The sequence below is a fragment of the Xiphophorus maculatus genome, chromosome 23, assembly GCF_002775205.1.
Source record: "Xiphophorus maculatus strain JP 163 A chromosome 23, X_maculatus-5.0-male, whole genome shotgun sequence".
NCBI classification, from domain to species: Eukaryota; Metazoa; Chordata; class Actinopteri; order Cyprinodontiformes; family Poeciliidae; genus Xiphophorus; species Xiphophorus maculatus.
In genome coordinates this window covers 26,169,426-26,188,141 of record NC_036465.1, presented here as the reverse complement: position 1 = coordinate 26,188,141, position 18,716 = coordinate 26,169,426, and the positions used below count along the sequence as shown (strand labels likewise).

Sequence of the window (18,716 nt, the reverse complement as noted above, 5' to 3'; positions counted from 1 at the left end):
TTGCTATGATTATTTTTTTCTACTTTATTTAAAACGGTAAGGTTTTGCTTTTGTCTATTTAGTAGCATTATTTGTAAGAAATTAAATCAGTGTGTGCATCTTAAGCGCCATATAACCCCGTTGTGATTCCTAAATTAGTCCCTGCCGGTATCAGGGATCCAAGCGTGCTTTGGCTGATGGGACTACTTTCTGTGGGATCCAGTCGTTAACTTCCCTCCGGATGAAAGCGTCGCAGGTTGCTGCGATGGAAACTCGGCCTCTTCCAGCGCGCGGCTCCTACACCTCCCCCTATCCACAGCCGAGGCACGGGGACTGGCATGCAAATGAAATTACACATGATGAGGGGCTCTCCGTTGGGTACTGAGAGCTTCTGAGCTTCTGTGTGTGGCTGTGGAATGGTGACAGAGAGAATTAGCTCCAGCAGAAACACAACCAGTACCGCGGTTTTTATACCAAAAGAAGAGGGAACGAAAAGAAGACGTTCTAGGATTAGTCCATGGAGTTGACACTCTCCCTCCCCCCTCGTTCACATTGCTGAAAAGGACTTCCTTCATGCCAAATGGATGCCTGTATCAAGGCCCTCATTTCCAAATCGCAACAAATGAGCTATGTTTCTCTGCTCTGTTGCCATGGGTAACACATCTTTTTCTTCTCGTTGCTAATCTTGGCTGGTCTTTCAGATCTCTTCCATTTGGAAAGCCTGCCTGTTAGTGCAGCTCTGACACAGTTTCATGCTCCTGTCAGACATTCGACTGTGCTGCTAAGAAAACACAGAGGTGTCTTTATTTCTTTATTAGCAGAACAATTATTGTAATTTATTAAATTATTGTAAATAGCAAGTCCACATGAGTTGATGCCTATAACAAGCACTCATTGGGTGTCAGGCACAAATTATGTATTAGCTATAATTTAACACCAGAATCTGGAACAAACGTCCAGACTACTAGCTGTGTTTCCATTCACCATAAAACTGTGCAAATTGAAAGTGCAAAAATACATTTGCATAATGGAAACACACCAATTTAGAAAAACCTTCATAAAAGGTATTTTTTGTTAGGATGAGGTGCTTCTTCAGCCGTATCGTAATACATGTATATAGCAAAACTACAATGGAAACTCTTTTGAGTCACATGATCAACAACCGGATGTTACTACTGATGATAACGTCAAAGAAGACAACAGGAAGTAGTAGAGGATGATGGTTTGTTGTTGGTTGTTTCAGACCAATGAGCAGCTGGCTCCACCAGAGCTCAGTTCATAAAAGCTCTGTGTCATCTCAACGTGTTGAATCCACTTAAAATCGCCAACTACTATTCCCCCAACAAGTCCTGTTTGTAGCCCCTCCCAAGCAGGCGGGCCTTGAGTAAGACACAGACGTCTCCTCTGATTGGCTGATGGATGATGAGCACTAGCGCCATGGCTGGATTATAAATATAATCTCATGTAACCATTTACCTCCGTCGCTGCCATGATTGTTAGACTTGTCGCGTAACGTGTGCTGACGCTTATTCGTGTGTGATTTTAGTTTAATTTCTTCTGGAATCGAAACACTGCAACTGCAAAATTGTGTTTTTTTGACATTAGCAGAATAGCGGCAAAGATTTACTCTCATTTGTAACAGAAATGCACCTGGTGAGTTCCTTTAAACCGAAGCTTAAAACCCACCTGCTTACAGCTGCTTCTGATTATTGGAACATTGATCAACATGTCTGATGTGATTTTTGAAGATGGCGTTTGACAAAATGTTATGTTTATTGCTTGTTTCATAATCAATGACTGTATGATGTTTTTATGATTTTAAGCAATTTGAACTGCCTTGTTACTGAACTGTGCTTTACAAATAAACTTGACTTGACTAAACCAAACCAGACAAAGAGGACGTTAATAGGAACTATGAAAACCTATATAAACCAAATGGATTTCTGGCAGGGCTTATACACCAGTGAAGATGTTTTCTTACTTGTATTATTTTAACATTGCTCTTGTCTTCTTTTTTTGCAGGTGAATACACTGTGATGACAGCTCATTTCCACCTAAAGAGGAAGATTGGTTACTTTGTCATTCAAACGTACCTCCCATGCATCATGACAGTCATCCTTTCCCAGGTGTCATTTTGGCTAAACAGAGAATCGGTCCCTGCTAGGACTGTGTTTGGTACGTGGAGTTGTTCTGCATCGACATTTCTTTTTTCCTATCTTCCAGACCTTATTAGAATGTTCTCACCTCTGGTTGGATTAAGGTAATTTAACACCAATGACATGATGATTCCATCTCAAAGCCATTAGAAATTAAGGAAATGGGATATAAGAGACCAGCTGCTAATGGACTGAACAGAGAGCTCATGTTAGTTGGCTAAGACGGGTCAGAACATCCGTCTGATGTTATAAACATGTTATAAACATAGACACATTGCAGCATGTTGTCATGGGCACAGGATCCCGCCCTCCAGCTCCCTGCTTGAGAGGAAAAAGCTGTTCGCTGACGATGACTACCATTAGTTTTAGCTGTCAAGTCACCAACATAACGCACTAAATCTTAAATGTAGGCATGATACATAAAATAGAAAGGGACGCAATTCTTTGCTATTAATTGTGAACACTACAACAACTAGATAACGAGGTACGACATTCTAAAAGTTAGGAAAATGTTTTAAATGTAAAAATATTGAGGGAGAGGGAAGTAGGTAGTTACGCTAGCTTGACTTTGACAATCTTAACATGTGGATGTGCTGTGGAATTCAAAGTGTTTCGTTTCAGTTAAAAATCAAAAAAGGCAACCCACACACCAACTCTCTGACAGATCATCAGTAGAGCAGGAGTTTAAATGAGCTAATTCACTCTCCCAGTGTTCAAATTATCACTTATTAATATTCGCAAAATAAACATCAAGTTTGAAAACATAATGCTGTGACAGACCGAATGTTCTGTTGTTTGTGTGGGAAATGTTTGTGTGGTTTTTGATGTTTTATCCTGATACACTAGTGGAGCTGTTGTCAGTCTGTTGCTATGGCAACGGGTCTCTGTAGAGTAGCCGACAACAGAGAGCGAGGAAGTAGAAGAATAGGAGTGGTTTTGAGTTATTCTTCAGCGGGTTTTCTGCGCCATTTTCCCTTTGCACTAACTTAATAATACCGACATCTTCAAGTTTTATTTATTTTTTTTACCATTTTGCTCTACCAGGGCAGGTAAATGGATGGCAAGTAAAAGAATCGTCTCTCCAGCGTTGGGCACATGCGTGAAACTTTCTGGATTTAAACAATAACTTACAACGTGTCTAAAGATATCAAACATTTACGCTGCAAAGAACCTGTAGAGAGACATAAAAATGATCACAGGTGGATCCTGAAACGTTCTGTTGTCTTGTTCCAGGCGTGACCACGGTCCTCACCATGACCACTCTGAGCATCAGCGCGAGGAACTCCCTGCCCAAGGTCGCCTACGCCACCGCCATGGACTGGTTCATCGCCGTCTGCTACGCCTTCGTGTTCTCCGCTCTGATCGAGTTCGCCACTGTCAATTACTTCACAAAGCGCGGCTGGGCCTGGGATGGGAAGAGTGTTGTGAGTGAGAAGGTAATGAAGAAGAAATCATGTGTTCCGACAGCCTCCATTTTCAAAGAAAATTTATTAGCGCTGCACCGCAGCAGATTGTGGCTACAGAGGCATTTCCTGGAGAGGAAGGGAAATAATGGCAATTTCTCATTTAATTCTCTGGGTTTGTTTTGTTTTGTTTTTTTTCAATTTGGCACATTGGTCACACTTCATTGAATTAGGACAATGTGACTATCTAAAGTATATTCTGTTCATTTTCCGTTTTTGTGGGGATTGGACGATAGAACCAACTGCTTTTCCCCCCTTACTAATTTATTGTGTTTCCCCCTTTTTGTCACACTTAACTGTCTCTGATCATCAACCAAATTTTAATTTCAATTGGAAGCAACATGGGAAAGACAAAAAGCAGCCACATGTCAATGTCATTCATTAAAGTTGCTGTATTAAAATGCCTTTTACATATTTGTTAAAACTTTAGGAGTTTGGTCTTAGTGCTGTCAATCTTCTCCTGTATGCGCTGCTAAATTTACTAGTAGCGGAGAAACAACTCACTGTTACAGGAAGATTCCGTATTCGTTGTTATCAGTGGTAGTCATGCTAACTAGCATTAGCATTCGGGGAGAAGCTGTAGCGTAGCAGAGAGAAAGGGGGAGTGTGAGCAGCGGGTAGACAAGTGTAATTGACAGTGCTATCACCCTTTTCCTGGCTCTGATTGGTCGTTTCTTACTAAGTGATGTATTTTTGTAGTTTGCTCTGAAGCTTTAAAACCTACATTTTGTATTAATCTTAAATCTTTTTCATATATTTAAATGAGTTTTAGCATCTGAAATACTTAAATATGTCAAAATAGCAAAAATAAAATTACTTTGTAAAGGACCCAAACACTTTTTTCTCTATAGATGATGTAACTGCATATCAAGAGGCTTGACATGTTGAAGAACCAAAGTACCTTTTATTCACCTCTTCTTGTAGAAAAAAATAAATATAAGATTAGGTGTCAGTACCAAGTTGTTTTTGTCCATAGCTGCTCATGCTCCCTTTTTTTTTTCGACATTTTTGAAAATTATGAAAATGAGTGTTCATAGAAAACACGTCGTTGACTGATCTCGTCCCTCTTTGGCCTTGCAAAATGCGTTCCAGCCACCGAGGCGCTCAGTTTGAAGTCATTGGAAATCCGTGGACAGGTGACGAAAAGCGAGGCTTCGTGAAACTGATCCCCCTCTGTCTGTCAGCAGAAGAAAGAGAGGGCTTCTGTGATGAAGAAGAACAACGCCTACGCCGTAGCGGTGGCCAACTACGCGCCGAACGTCGGCAAGGACTCCGGCACGCTCCCGACCATCGCCAAAGGCGGCGCCGTGGATCCCGGCAAGGCCAGAGCGGACGGCAAGGCCCCGGAAGCCAAGAAGACGTTCAACAGCGTCAGCAGGATTGACAGGCTGTCGCGGATTATGTTCCCGGTTCTCTTCGGCGGCTTCAACCTCGTCTACTGGGCCACCTACCTAAACAGAGAACCGGTTATAAAGGATATGGTCCCGTCCAACTAGAACTCAGCTTCGGACGGGTTCCGGCCTGTGGAAGAGACGAACCAAATACCTCCAGCCACTGCGGTACACATACTTTTTGCAGTCCCGGATTGCAGTGTAATCCTCTTTCTCCGCCCGTTTTCTACACCGTCTGCAGCACTTTTGAAAAATCCCGGCTTTTGTAAATGTGTACGTATATTTATATATTTAAGGCATCATTGTGATACATTGTGTGGTTACTTTTAATCAAGTATTTATTATTTCCTTTAAAGTTATGTATACGGAAACCTTCACGTGGCCACTGTACATACAAACCAAATGGATAAAGACCCTGGACATTCACACATGCAGAAATTTACTAATATATTTAGTGTGTTCACCTATAAAAGGTAAAATCACAGCATTGTTTTTTAGTTTGTTCGTTTTTTGAGTGGAAGGAACTGAAAATAACGTTTTTGGTTTCAACCATGATTATTTGAGCAACATAATTTTTTTTTTAAGTAGATAACTCACATCAGTCTAATAGTGTTCCTGTTTTAAACTTATATTATAGTCTGGGACAGAAGACAATTGAAGCAATCTAAACTAAAAAAAAAAAGAAATCACTCGTGTGTCAGAAACAACGTCTGTGTTTCTCCAGCGTTTACGTGCCAGGTTTGATTTCAGCGCAGTACTTCTGTAGAAAAACCAAGAGAAATCAGGGGGACTCTGGTATGAAATTCTAAATATGAAGTGAAAGTATGAGCACCACTGTCTTGGCTGACTGTTTAGCATTAGCATCAGCGTTAGCATTTAGCTGTGGTCATGCTTACGGGGATGGCTTTATGTCGGCGCGTGGTTTCATTTCGTCCACATGGATTTTGTTTACATCCCTCCCTTCTTCCATGTCAACAAATCATTTCCAGCCTGTTGGTTTTCGGCATATTTCATAATTTTGTACTTTGACGTTTTTGATTCTGCGCTGACTTTTCTGAATATGAACTGGTATCATGTGCCATGAGGTGTGTTGTATTGACCATGCTGTAAGTCATCCATGGCTGGTGGACATTTTGGAACTGCTTTGACAACCTACCATTCGAAGTAATCTTCAATAATCTATAAAACGGTTGACAGTAGGGAGAGGTGGTTAATGATGCCTATCAGCTGGAGGTCGGACTGGAATCAGAACCAAAACAAATGCGAAAATAGTTTAAAACAAAGTTTTTAGAAAATAATATGCAACTGCGTTAAGTCATACATGATTTGAGTGCTTTCTGACAATTTATCTCCATAATTATGTAATCATATGCTATTGTTTAACCCTCCTGTTACATTGCCATTACAACGGATGCGATTTATTTTATGTTTTGCACTTCAAATATTATGGTTGAGCCAAAATCTCTCACGTGTTCAGCTGTTGCTGTTTTTTCACCAGAGTTTGTATCACACCCCATCGCCTATTATTACATTTAATCCAGTTGGATCCTGTTGACTCTGGTAAAAAAAAAAAAAACTAACAGTAAAATAATCCATGACCTAACCAAAATAACTTAAAGAAATCTCCATAGTGATGGATATTTATATGGGTCTCCTATGGCAACTACGAGTTGATGTACGGTCGATACAATCCCACATTAGACAACAGCATTTCACTCCACTTTTATATTGCTGTTTTAAATGGTTGTGTGCATTCTTTTTCTGCAACCACTTTGGTTTATTGTTTATCTTTTTTTGTTGTTGTTTTTGTTTGGGGTCATTTTACGTCTTGATGATTTTGTATATCAATGTTTTTTGCTGGTTTTGCTGTTGACTTTTTTTTTTTTTTTTTTTAAGCTGTTTTATACCAATTTTCCAACAATTCTGTCATCCCTTGAGGAGATTTTGTTCCAGTTTTAAACTAATTGCCAGCACAACAAAAAAAAAAAAAAAAATCCCAGTGGGAGATTACTCGAAGTTGTATAGCCAAAACAAAGAACAGAATAAAATCAATGAATTTAGGATTAAATTTGACATGTTCAGAAAAAATGTACAGATAACTTCTAAGATTGAAGTGTTTTTCATTTTGTTTTTATTAATCTTCATTTCTTGAATAACTTAAAAACTGAGTGAAGCAAATTGATGGAACATCAATACAGAAAAAGAAAGTGTATGAATTTGTAAAAAAAAAAAAAAGGGACGGCCAGAACGTCTTTCATACTCAATTTAGACACAATATCATCAAAACCATAAATTCACCTGCATCATTGTCTCTTTTTAGTGTAAATCATACAGATTTTATTAAAATGGTGAGATGAAAAAACTCCTTGGAAAAAAAAGGTTTAAAAGCTGAGAGCATGTGTTCTGCTTCTGTTTACAGTCAGACGAGTCGCCCCCTGCTGGCCAGCTAGAACCTTACAGTGACTTTTACACACTGTACACACTTTTTATGCATGGTGATATGTTTTTTCTGTTCAGTTGTCAGTCACTAAAAAAAGTTTTTTTAAAAAAAGAGGAAAAAAGGCTAAAACATTTTTGTGGATTTGAGATGGCTGACTGCTTTTGAATTAAGCAAAGGAAAACAATTTGCATGAAAAAGACAAACAAAGGGAGGAGCTGGAGGTAGAAAAGTGTACTGGACGCAACTACAGACAGAAGGAACAGAAATGTAGAAGAAAGTGTGTGTGTTGTTTTTACGTTAACCTCTGAAATGTAACAATTGTGTTCTCCATAAGCGATGTTGAGATTTGTTGCGGTGGGAGAGGCGTTCCCTCGACGTCGTTGCTTCAATCAGAACGTCTTCCTCTGAAGTGTTCACTGTTTCCACCATGTTTCAACGTCGCCGAAGACAAATCAGGAAATCCTTACACATCTGAGAGCGATACCGCAAATATCCAAACGTATAGACCCGATTTTAACTCCACTAAAGAAAAAAAACGAAAAAAGTTCAGATATCTCTTGTTGTTTTGTTTTTCTTTCACATCCAGCTAATCGTTTGTGGCCTGAAGTGAAAGGACGCTGTCAGGCTGTAGAGGAAAACCGGAAGGTACACGCGGTTGTCATGTGATTTATTGCCATTAGCATCAAAATAGAACAGGAGCTACCAGTTGTTCTGCTTCACAAACATCTGGCACGAGAAAAAAAAAAAAAAATCTGAATATTAAGTTAAACCCATGTCTGTGTCATGAAGTCCATTAAGTTTTTAAGGCTTAATTTATCCTCCCTTACAGAAATGTATGATATAAAACATTTGTTGATGATTTTTGTCTGTCATTGTGTATATACAGTATATAAAAAATTATATTCAGTCTCATATATATTCTCATAAAGTGCTATGATTTTACTTTACAGCTTAACATATTTAATTTTGCCCTATTCTTTTACTTATTTGAACAGACCTTGCATGCAGATTAATTTCACATATCAGGACGTGCAGCTTTTTCCAGGCAGAAACTTCAAACATTCCAGGTAAAGATGATTGTTCAGAAGACGGAGGACTGATTTAGTGCACAGTTGTTTTTTAATAAAACACATTCTTCCAGCTCTTCCTATCTATTCTTTTGTGATGCTTTCGCTGCGACAACCACACAGAGGCAAACTTAGACTCCCGATACATTTGAAGTCGTTGCTTCTTGCGTTCTTATAGAGATTTATTGATTTTTAAAAAAGAAAAGAAAACAAGTCGACATCTCTGGTTCAATAATATCATAATAAAATGGTTTTTTAAAAAAGTACAATAAGTGAATAAATATTTTTATTTTTTTACTATTCATCTAACCTAATGTTTTTTCTTTTGGTAGCAGTGTTTCGCCCTTCTCTCTCTCTAATCTATGAGCCGAGCAGCTCCTCTGTTCCTCTGCAGGAGTCTGTCCTGCCAACCAGCGCTGCCATGCTGCCAACAACCATTATTATTTAGCCAGAAAGCCCCGGCGGCGCTGGGCTGTGATGCGGGGCTCGTTTCCTGACCTCCTTCTCGAGCCTCGCCTCCTCCTCAGTCCACGGCTGACCCCGCTTGTCTGCCCAGAGATTTTGCACCCTGACAGAAATCTCTGCTGATGGACGGGAAGTATCTCGCCGGTCACGCAGCGCTGCGTGGCTGCTTACAGAAATCCACATAATTGACGGCCTGGCGGGGGTTTTAGGAAATGTCCGATCGTGGCATTCAAGCGAAAAGAGTCCTTTTGATACATTTAAAGAGCATTCTGACAGAAACTTTCATTTCTAACACTCTTAATATATTTTTGGTTCATTTTAAACCACTTATTGCTAAATGATTCACCCCCCCTTAAGCTTTTCAACATTTTGTCACTCTACAATAACTCATTTTATTTATTTGTTGTTTGTTTTTTTGGCATGGACATTTTGTGCTAAATGCACACAGGACTGAAACGATTAATCGTGATGGATAGATTATTCAAATAATCAGCAACTAATTTAGTAAGTGATTAATCGTTAACTCAAAAAGCAGCCATTTGCCACACATTAGCGTGGCTTCAACACGCTAATATGTGGCAAAACTACAAAAATATATATATACATTTTGAATTTAAGATGAAAATAGTATTTTTTCTGTAAATTAGTTTTACTCAGAAGTTCTCAAGCAGCTTAGTTTTCAATTCACCTGGTTCAAATTTTGTAAATAAATAAATAAAATCCCTTGTTATGCACCTTTACATATCCAATTATTAATCAATGAATCAAAAAAATAAAATATAATTACCAGCTCTACACTATGTATGTCGAGCAGAAATGGCCGAGATTTTCACATGTTGATGTTAAAAATATTTTTAGCCGCAAAGTGAAAATAAATAGATATGTAAATATATAAATAAATAAAAAATATTCATTAAATGTTTTCAAGCGGGTTGCTCTATTGTCTCACAAAGGAAAATATGCATTCTCTAGAACAATGCTTCTAGATTTTAATTGTAAAGAAGAAATAATAAAAAAAAAACATGACATGCCGCATGTAGGGCTAATAGATGCTTGTTATTTTTTGCTCAAAGAAGAAAAGCAATAATCTATTCAAGGCAGCTTCGTTGTCATAGCAACTGATGTCAATTTTTATCCCACATCTGACAGGCTGAGTGGGCGGGACTAACGGCTGTCACACGCGTTGAAAGCTAATAAATGCGTCGTGCAACTACGAATAGGCTCCCTTACACAAAGTGAGGCGTCGGCATTTCCAGGTGATGCAGTTCATTCCTTTCCCTGCTTTCCGCCAAAAATAAACACATAAACGAGAAACTAAATCACAGTTTTCATTTAGAAAAGAAACACAATATCACTTATGCAAATATAAAAAGGACAGCGGTGTCGAGAGAGCGTCGAGTGAAATAAAAAAAAAAAACAACAACAATCATGCAGCTGAATGAAGCGGTTTTTCAGGATGCCCTCAAAAATGTTGCTAATTTCTTTATCGATAATAAAGCTGCCTGCCATTGTTCTTGTTTAATCTGCCTTTCAGCATTTGGAAAAACTAAGTTACTCGTTTCAGGTGAAGTGGTTCAAATTAACGTTTTCCCCAAGTTCTGGTTCGAAAGAAATACATTTCCCATAATTCTTTGCCGCTGACCTGTAACCCAAAATGTCAGCACCCTGAACGCTCGTGCAAGGACTACTGTTTATAGCGCAGCTGTGTTGTTATGGGTTATTTATTTGAAGCAACCTGTTCACTAAGGTCTCACTTAGCTGCTTCTGCTATGTTAGCATGTTGCTAACCTTGCTAATGCTGCGCAGGTAGCCTCTGGGAGGCTTGCTAGCATTTCTCCTGCCCTGATAAGAATAATACTAATGATAATAATAATGCTGTGAGGTTTCTAGAAAACATGACGTATTTTCTAGTCAAACAGTTCTGCGACTTTTCTCTGTTAGGACGGGTTTTACCTTTTAAAGTGTGCAGACGGAAAATACCGAGCTACAACCTTTGCTACAGGGTGCTGAGACACCGCTGGATGAAAAGTCTGCCTGTTTTATCCAGGAGCGTAAGCACACAACCAGCCAAGGTAACAAACCCACCTCAGAGTCAGTTAAGGCAGCCATGGATGGATTACTGTTGGTAAATATGAGATGTTTAATACGTTTCCTTTAGAGTTAACAGAGTTAGTTGTTCTTTGTTGTTCCTAAGGATGCTGTCGACCTGTCCAAGTTCCCTGTGGACAAAATCAGGAATTTCTGCATCATTGCCCATATCGACCATGGAAAAAGCACCTTGGCTGACAGGCTGCTGGAAATGACAGGTAGAAAAGCTCCACAGAGTCTCACACCTTTGTAAAACAGTATCAAACACCTGGAATGTGTGCCTTTGTTTCGCTGAATATTACATTTCTGTGTAAAACTCGGTTGGATTTCTCCAAATCAAACCAAATCTTTTCAGTCTGAGACATTCACCGTCACAGGGCTCTGTTCTGTTCCTGTTTTTGTTCATAGGTCATTATCATCATTGTCCTCTTTGCCACTTTGTCGGCGTGTTTGGAAAAGTGACGTAGGCATGTGTGTCTGTTGTGCTGGAATTGTCTCTTACTGTTGATACGGTTGGAAAACAGGCGCCATCGCAAAGACGGAGAAGAACAAGCAGGTTCTGGACAAGCTGCAAGTGGAGCGGGAGCGAGGGATCACCGTGAAGGCCCAGACGGCCTCGTTGTTCTACAGCCACGACGGACAGGAGTATCTCCTGAACCTCATCGATACGCCGGTAGAGTTCCACTTCTTCACAGTTCAAAATGTGTTTCCGACCCAAGCACCAAATGTTTGTAGTAATGTGACTATATATGAAAGATATCTTGCAGGGTTTCCTCCAGGAAAACTTGCTAAGCCTGGTGGTTGGTGCCAGGGCGGTCATTCATCCAGCGACCCGTCATGTTTTTGAGTTTAAAAAATGTTTAAAGCTGACAGGAAATTTGAAAACATCACTTGATAATTATGTGTTATTGAAAGATTGGAAGATTAAGACCTGAACACTGTAACAGCCGTAATTGTGTAGTGTCTCTTTAAGATAGTCTAGTATTGCTAATGACGTCAGAAGTATGCGCCACGGCTTCTCTGTAGAGAGCGTGGGAGAAACGTGCTAGACGGACATGTTAGCTCCCTAACTTTTTAGTAATGTTACGGGTTGTTAGGCGCTGCTCAATTTTCCTGTCTGATAATATAGCAGCCGTTCAACCGGGCTTTGTAAGGTTGGTGAAGAGCGTATTTATTAAAGGACAACACTGTGGAATTCCCAGTACCAGTGTGGTTGTGAGTTTTTGACCGTCCTGACGAATCTGCCGCCTCCTCTCCTCCCTTAAACACAACCCAAGCGTTACAACACCAACAATGAAGTCTTGAAAAATGCAAACATTTGAAAATGACTTAAATAAATAAGCAATGCTTAGCCTGGCGGGGGCACAAGTCAAGCCTGGCGGCCCGCCAGGCTTATAATATACTTGGGGAAACCCTGTCTCGTGTTAAGAATTCGTTTTGAAGGCAGGTTTGCTTTCTCTCCAGGGCCATGTGGACTTCAGCTACGAAGTGTCCCGTTCACTTTCCGCTTGCCAAGGCGTCCTGTTGATTATTGATGCCAATCAAGTAATAAATATATATTTATTGACTTTCCGAGGATTTATTTTCCTGTATGATGTGTGGTCTCTCATCTGTTGTTGTCTCTTAAAGGGCATTCAGGCGCAAACCGTCGCCAACTTCTACCTTGCCTTCGAAGCCCAGCTAGCTATCATACCTGTGATTAACAAGGTACTTTCAGACCTTCCCGCTGGGAGTTGCCTGTACAAAGAAAGGTGACTTTGTTCCGTCTCCTCAGATTGATTTGAAAAACGCCAACCCGGAGCGAGTGGAGTCGCAGATCGAGAAGGTGTTCGATATCCCACGCGAGGAGTGCATCAGGGTAAAAGATGGCGGGAAGACGCTAGCCGTTTCCCCCGTACGTTTCACCGCGCGCTCCTCACAAACGTCTCCTCCTGTGTGGCAGATTTCAGCCAAGCTGGGAACAAACGTGGAGGCGGTTCTTCAGGCGGTCGTCGAAAGGATCCCGCAGTAAGATCGGCGAGTTAGTTCTCTCCGTCTCTCGCGTGAAGTCTCGTTTTGTCTCGGTTTGCTCACGCTCTCCTTCTTTTCCCCCCCAGTCCTGGAGGGAGCGTCGACGACCCGTTCAAAGCTCTGGTGTTTGACTCCAATTTCGACCACTACAGAGGAGTGGTGGCCAACATCGCCGTGATCGGAGGTCGGGTGAAGAAGGGCGACAAGATCGTGTCGGCGCATCTCAGTAAAACCTACGAAGTCAATGAGCTGGGCCTGCTGCGGCCAGAGGAGCACGCTACACAGAAACTGTACACAGACGGCGTTTATCGTTACCTACTGGTCTTTAGTTTACATTTTCTTCTTTCCCAGTCAAACGTCTAACAGCCTAACAGGAAAATAAAAATCCAGGTCAAGAAAAAAGAAAAGTGCTGAACCTTCAAAACATATAGCTATAACTTTATTTTGTTGTTGTTTTAGTATTTCTTGTGTTTTAAAAAAATAAAAAAATAATTTTTTTTTTTTTTTGGCCCCCCAATCAATTTTGATTGACAATTTTGGCCAACATAATAAAACGTTTTATCCAAACGTTGCGTTAGCGTCTCGCGCTAATACCAATATGGCCGTTCTCTAGCTTTGCAGGCCAGGTGGGTTACATCATTGCGGGGATGAAGGACGTGAAGGAGGCCCAGATTGGCGACACTCTTTACTGCCTCGAGCGTCCGGTCCAAGCTCTTCCCGGCTTTAAGCCTGCCAAAGCCATGGTGTTCGCCGGTAAGACTCTCCCTGATTTCCGCTTTTAAAAAGTAAACTCGGATTCCAGCTGGAGGTGGGGAAAAGTTGTTCTGCTCTTGGCCCCATAGTCAAGTTTTGTTTACGTGAGGGTTTCAGTGAGGAGTCCAGTGTGGCTGCTAATGCGCTCCCTCTGTGGTTTCCTGCTCCTCAGGCATGTACCCAATGGACCAATCAGAGCACCCGGCCCTGCGGAGCGCCATTGAGAGGCTGACCCTGAATGACTCCAGTGTCACAGTGCAGAGAGACAGCAGTCTGGCCCTGGGAGCAGGCTGGAGGTCAGAACCGGCGCTTTTCAATTAGTGGAAAAATGGACTTCTGGGTCGTAAGACAGAAGGTGGGGTCAGGGTTTGTACCGAGGTCACCAAGGAGAAAACGTTGGCGATAAGGCCACAGTCTGCTTCTCCCCCCCCAAACTGTAACCTATGTTTGATGTTTTCACCGGAATTCTGATTTTTTTCACCTGGAAAAACATCCGATCTGTGCCACATCCACACATGGAACTAATTCAGATACATATCCTATAGCAGAAAATTACGATTATGAACTTATGAATGAAATCTGTGCTACTGGCATTGCATCATGATCCCTACGCATCCTGACTTCTCTACAGAAATTGCCATCAATGCTTCACAAAATACCGTTGCTATTCGCTGCGATTTCTTTGCCGTTGCTGTGACCTTGTGTAGACTAAGCATCGGCTTTCGTAGCTGAATAAACTTTAAAATCGACCCACAAGCGGCTCCGTCCGTCATTACTTCCGTAAACAGTGCGCCGCTGTGCGACGTCGACGTTCTTCTTCTGATTGCGCTTGCGTTGGGTCAGCAGATTGAACGACCACACACACAGAAAAAAATCTGAATCGAGCGTCAAAACCTGCTGTGTGAATGTGGCCTTAGTCGTCTTCCCTGCTTCCTCCACCTGTTTTCTAGTGGTGTTTAGTTGTGTGTCCTCCTCTACAGACTTGGTTTTCTGGGTCTTCTTCACATGGAGGTGTTCAATCAGAGACTGGAGCAGGAGTACAACGCGTCGGTCATAGTGACCTCCCCCACCGTGCCCTACAAGGCCATCCTCTCCTCGGCGAAGCTCATCAAGGTAGATGCCGCTACTTGCACAAACGTCGTGCGTTTTTTTTATTGCAGAGTTTGGTTGAGTTACAGACAAGGGATGTTTTGTTATGGAGAGTGAAAAGTGCCAAATTACAATAAGTAAATAACTTTGTAAATACTAAGTTAAATGTGTCGTTGTTTTATTAAAACTGGAAATAAATACAGAAATATTTTAGAAATGTAGAATCAGTTATATGTGCCTCAATTAACTGCAAGGCTTTTATTCTTAAAAAATGATTTTATTATTATTATTATAAAATTTAAGAAATTATCTCATGTTCTTTTGCTGAAACAAACTGTAAACTTTAGCCATTAAACTTCCACCCATAATTATTTCATGAGTGGGCGGGATCAGAGAAGCCGTCTGATTGGCTGCTTCACACAGCAAGTCAAACAGCTTCTTCCAAGTCGACTCTTTGTCAATATTTTCACTGGAAATGTGGAGAAAACTTTGATGAATCATTTATGGGTGAGCAGCTACAACCTCAAAGTAGTTTTCTCTGGAGTAAGTTTAATAATTATTTTATACGTTAACATGTTAAATGACAAAACACAAAATCTTACGAAGTATTGATGTCTTGTTTTTAGTGTAAATGTCTTAGTGCACTTGAAGTAATACAGGCAAAAATGATATGTAACTTTTCAGCACAAAATTAGAGCTGGTTTTAAGTCAATAATTCTTTAATATTAATTTTCTTAAAAGGTACCAGTTCCACTGGCAAATTATTTCACTTATAATAAGACATTTTCCCATAAGTGAAATAATCTGCCAGTGGAACCAATACCTTTTTAAAAGTGAATATTCAATAATTATTGACTTAAAACCAGCTCCTATATCTTGTTGAAAAGTGACTTTTCTCTTTATTTTTGTTATTTTTGTCTCATTTCAAGTATGATAAGATATTTGCAGATTTTGATCCTTTTTATCAAAAATCATGATATAATTTCTACCTGGTTATAGAGGAAATTTCCCCCCCCCTATTTTACGGTATTTTTCCTCCTGACTTTCTCCTTAATGAAGCCTGACATATGTGATCAGGACCTCTAAAACCCGTCCATGTTCTTGTGTTCTTGTCCTCCCAGGAGCACGGCGGCGAGGAGGTAACCATAGTGAACCCGGCTCAGTTCCCAGGCCGATCGGTCGTGTTGGAATATTTGGAGCCCATGGTGCTGGGGACGATTCTGGCTCCAGACGCTTACACCGGCAAGATTATGAGCCTGTGCTTGGTAAGAGGAATGGGAGTAAAATGCTAAAGAGATGAATTAAAACTCAGTATGGATGCAGTTAGGCACACATAAACATACCAGTTTAGAAAATTAAGAATGCACACAGGTGTGCCTGCTGCGGGTCAGAAAATGAGCTTTTGAGCTCGACTTTCTGATAAAAGTCAAACTAAAAGCCCTTGGAGAAGAAAGCCGTGGTTTATCTTTCAGAGTCGCAGGGGGGTGCAGAAGAGCGTGGTGTACATTGACGAGCAGCGCGTCATGTTGAAGTATCTCTTCCCCCTGAATGAGATCGTTGTGGACTTCTACGACCTCCTCAAATCAATGTCGTCCGGATACGCCAGGTAAACTGTAGGCGGTCGCAGCATGCAGCTCAAAACGACGGCTGCTTTTCGTACATCAAGAGAAAAACCGGGAGAAAATGAAAAGGGACAAATTTGTTATGTTTAGTCGTGTGTTTATTGAGGAAAATTAATTATTAATTACCAATCTGGACGGTAAAAATAAGTAAGTCTTCACACTCAGGATTTTCAGACATTTGTGTGTAGCTATAACTACAACTGACTGGTTCCAGCTGCTTCATGATTAGCGTTAAACGTCAAGTTGGAGGACATTTTGGAACTTCTTACTCAGTCTTTTCCATTAAAATTGTCCGAGTGTTAATTTCAAATTTTACCACTCAGTAGATTTATGCATTTTAATATCTAAAGAACATATTAGAGAGACAAGCATTTAATAGACTAAAGATAAATTGTCAATTAATCAGATTAAAATTAGTTACAACTATCGATTAACTGATGACGTCCGCTTAAACCTTCTTTTAGTGGTGTAGTTCGGCCGCCTACCAGCAGATGGCGCCGCTGGTCATTCTTAAGTGGCCGCAAAGAAAGATGGCGGCTGCACCAGAACGAGAAAGAGACACGGTTCAGACAGAGTCCGGGTTGGGATGCTAAATGTACTCTATGCGGTTCTGTTTAGAAATATAAACACTCGACAAGGTCCTCATGTTATCACCTTAATGTCTCTCATTCAGCGTTTTATGTGCGCAGGGCATAACAAATAAAACTGTAACATGATGGTTGGAGAGGGACATGATGACAATAAGAGGCTGAATTTGGAAGCAGTCGCGAGTTAAAGCAAATGCAGCATATAACGAAAAGGCTAGCCCTTTATGCTAATAAAAGGCGGTAATTAGAATTGCTTGAAATTCACTTTTCTTATCAAATATAATTTTCCTCCAGTTAAGATGTTTTTTCTTGTCATTCCCATTTGATTGGCAATTCAAGACCTCGTTTATTTTTCTGCAGTATCTCTGAAAGCTTTGCGTTCTTCTCACCACTTTCATCTCCTGCTTCCACAGCTTTGACTATGAGAATGCAGATTACCAGGCTGCCGATTTGATAAAGATGGACATTCTACTGAACGGCCGGCCGGTGGAGGAACTTACCACCATCGTACACAGGTGCAGTCAAGTCTTTATTGTGTTGAAATATTCTGGGGATGGTTGTATTTGTTACTCTTTGCAGCACTTTCATACTTCCTCGGTTGTTTTTTTTTGTTTTTTTTTTTGATTAAATTGATTCCAGTGGAGTTTGAATAATATGACAGTTATTCTAATCCTACAGTTCCATCGCTATGTGTTCTGTACAAAATTAAAGTTTACTATTCTTTTAGAGGGCGAACTTGCATTATACCATTGTCAATATATATTACTTGAAAATGGGCTGCGAAACAACAACATTGTTCAAGAAATAGTTGATTTCTTGAACAATTTATCATTCAGCAAAATTTGTTTTTATGGCAAATTTAAGTACAATTAAGTGCTTGGTTTTTAAAATTTTTTTATATTTGTGTCTTCTGACAGGGAGCGTGCGTACAGTATGGGGAAAGCCATGTGTGAGCGCCTGAAAGAATCCATTCCCAGGCAGATGTTTGAGATCGCCATACAGGCAGCCATTGGAAGTAAAGTCATAGCAAGAGAAACGTAAGTAGTGCAGCTCCTCCGTTTGTCGGCAAAACTCTGGACATAGAACAACAATCAATAAATAGTGCTTTGGAGTAAACGTGGTGCTGTGTTCCTCTTTCAGAGTAAAAGCATTCAGGAAAAATGTTCTTGCGAAATGTGTAAGTAGAAGGGTTTCTGTTGTCTTGCGTGGTAACTTGTTGCAACTTGTTGTTTTTAATCGTCATTCATCTTTTGCAGTACGGAGGCGACATAACGCGGAAGATGAAGCTGCTGAAGAGGCAAGCCGAGGGTAAAAAGAAGATGCGGCGCATCGGCAACATTGACGTTCCAAAAGACGCCTTTATTAGTGTTCTGAAGAGGAAAGAAAAATAAAACATCATTTTAATCCATTATTTATGGATTTGCTGCAACTGTAATCAAAAAAAATAAAGGAATTGCTCATATTTTTTTAACAAAACTTTGGCAATCTTTTCTAGTTTTTGTTAGTTTTTTTTCCTTTCTGATGCTTTGTTTACATTTCCCTAATCAAAATGGACACAGTACCAGAAATAAAATACAAAATTAGACATTTTTCTCAATCACGTTGG

At 40.4% G+C, this 18,716-nt stretch overlaps 2 protein-coding genes across 4 annotated transcripts in view; both read left to right on the top strand.

The window, feature by feature from the left end:
- Positions 1-8,574, top strand: part of LOC102227473 (gamma-aminobutyric acid receptor subunit alpha-2-like) — a 34,762-nt gene extending 26,188 nt beyond the window's left edge. For 2 of the 3 annotated variants that reach the window (XM_023328837.1, XM_005813888.2), the window contains exons 8-10: positions 2,002-2,154; positions 3,369-3,571; positions 4,783-8,574. In XM_023328837.1, the coding sequence (XP_023184605.1) occupies positions 2,002-2,154; positions 3,369-3,571; positions 4,783-5,094 (668 nt within the window). In that variant the 3' untranslated portion in view covers positions 5,095-8,574. The remainder of the gene's footprint in view (positions 1-2,001; positions 2,155-3,368; positions 3,572-4,782) is intronic. The other variant, XM_023328838.1, reaches the window with a different exon arrangement.
- A 2,010-nt stretch (positions 8,575-10,584) lies between these two features.
- Positions 10,585-18,586, top strand: guf1 (GUF1 homolog, GTPase). The gene is made up of 17 exons (XM_005813889.3): positions 10,585-11,033; positions 11,156-11,267; positions 11,574-11,722; positions 12,514-12,594; positions 12,679-12,756; positions 12,824-12,907; positions 12,992-13,056; positions 13,146-13,349; positions 13,673-13,812; positions 13,985-14,108; positions 14,793-14,925; positions 16,023-16,166; positions 16,374-16,507; positions 17,524-17,625; positions 18,028-18,147; positions 18,251-18,287; positions 18,367-18,586. The coding sequence occupies exons 1-17, from the start codon at positions 10,857-10,859 to the stop codon at positions 18,499-18,501; spliced, it is 2,019 nt and encodes a 672-aa protein (XP_005813946.1). The 5' UTR covers positions 10,585-10,856; the 3' UTR covers positions 18,502-18,586.
- The last annotated feature ends 130 nt before the right edge of the window (positions 18,587-18,716 follow it).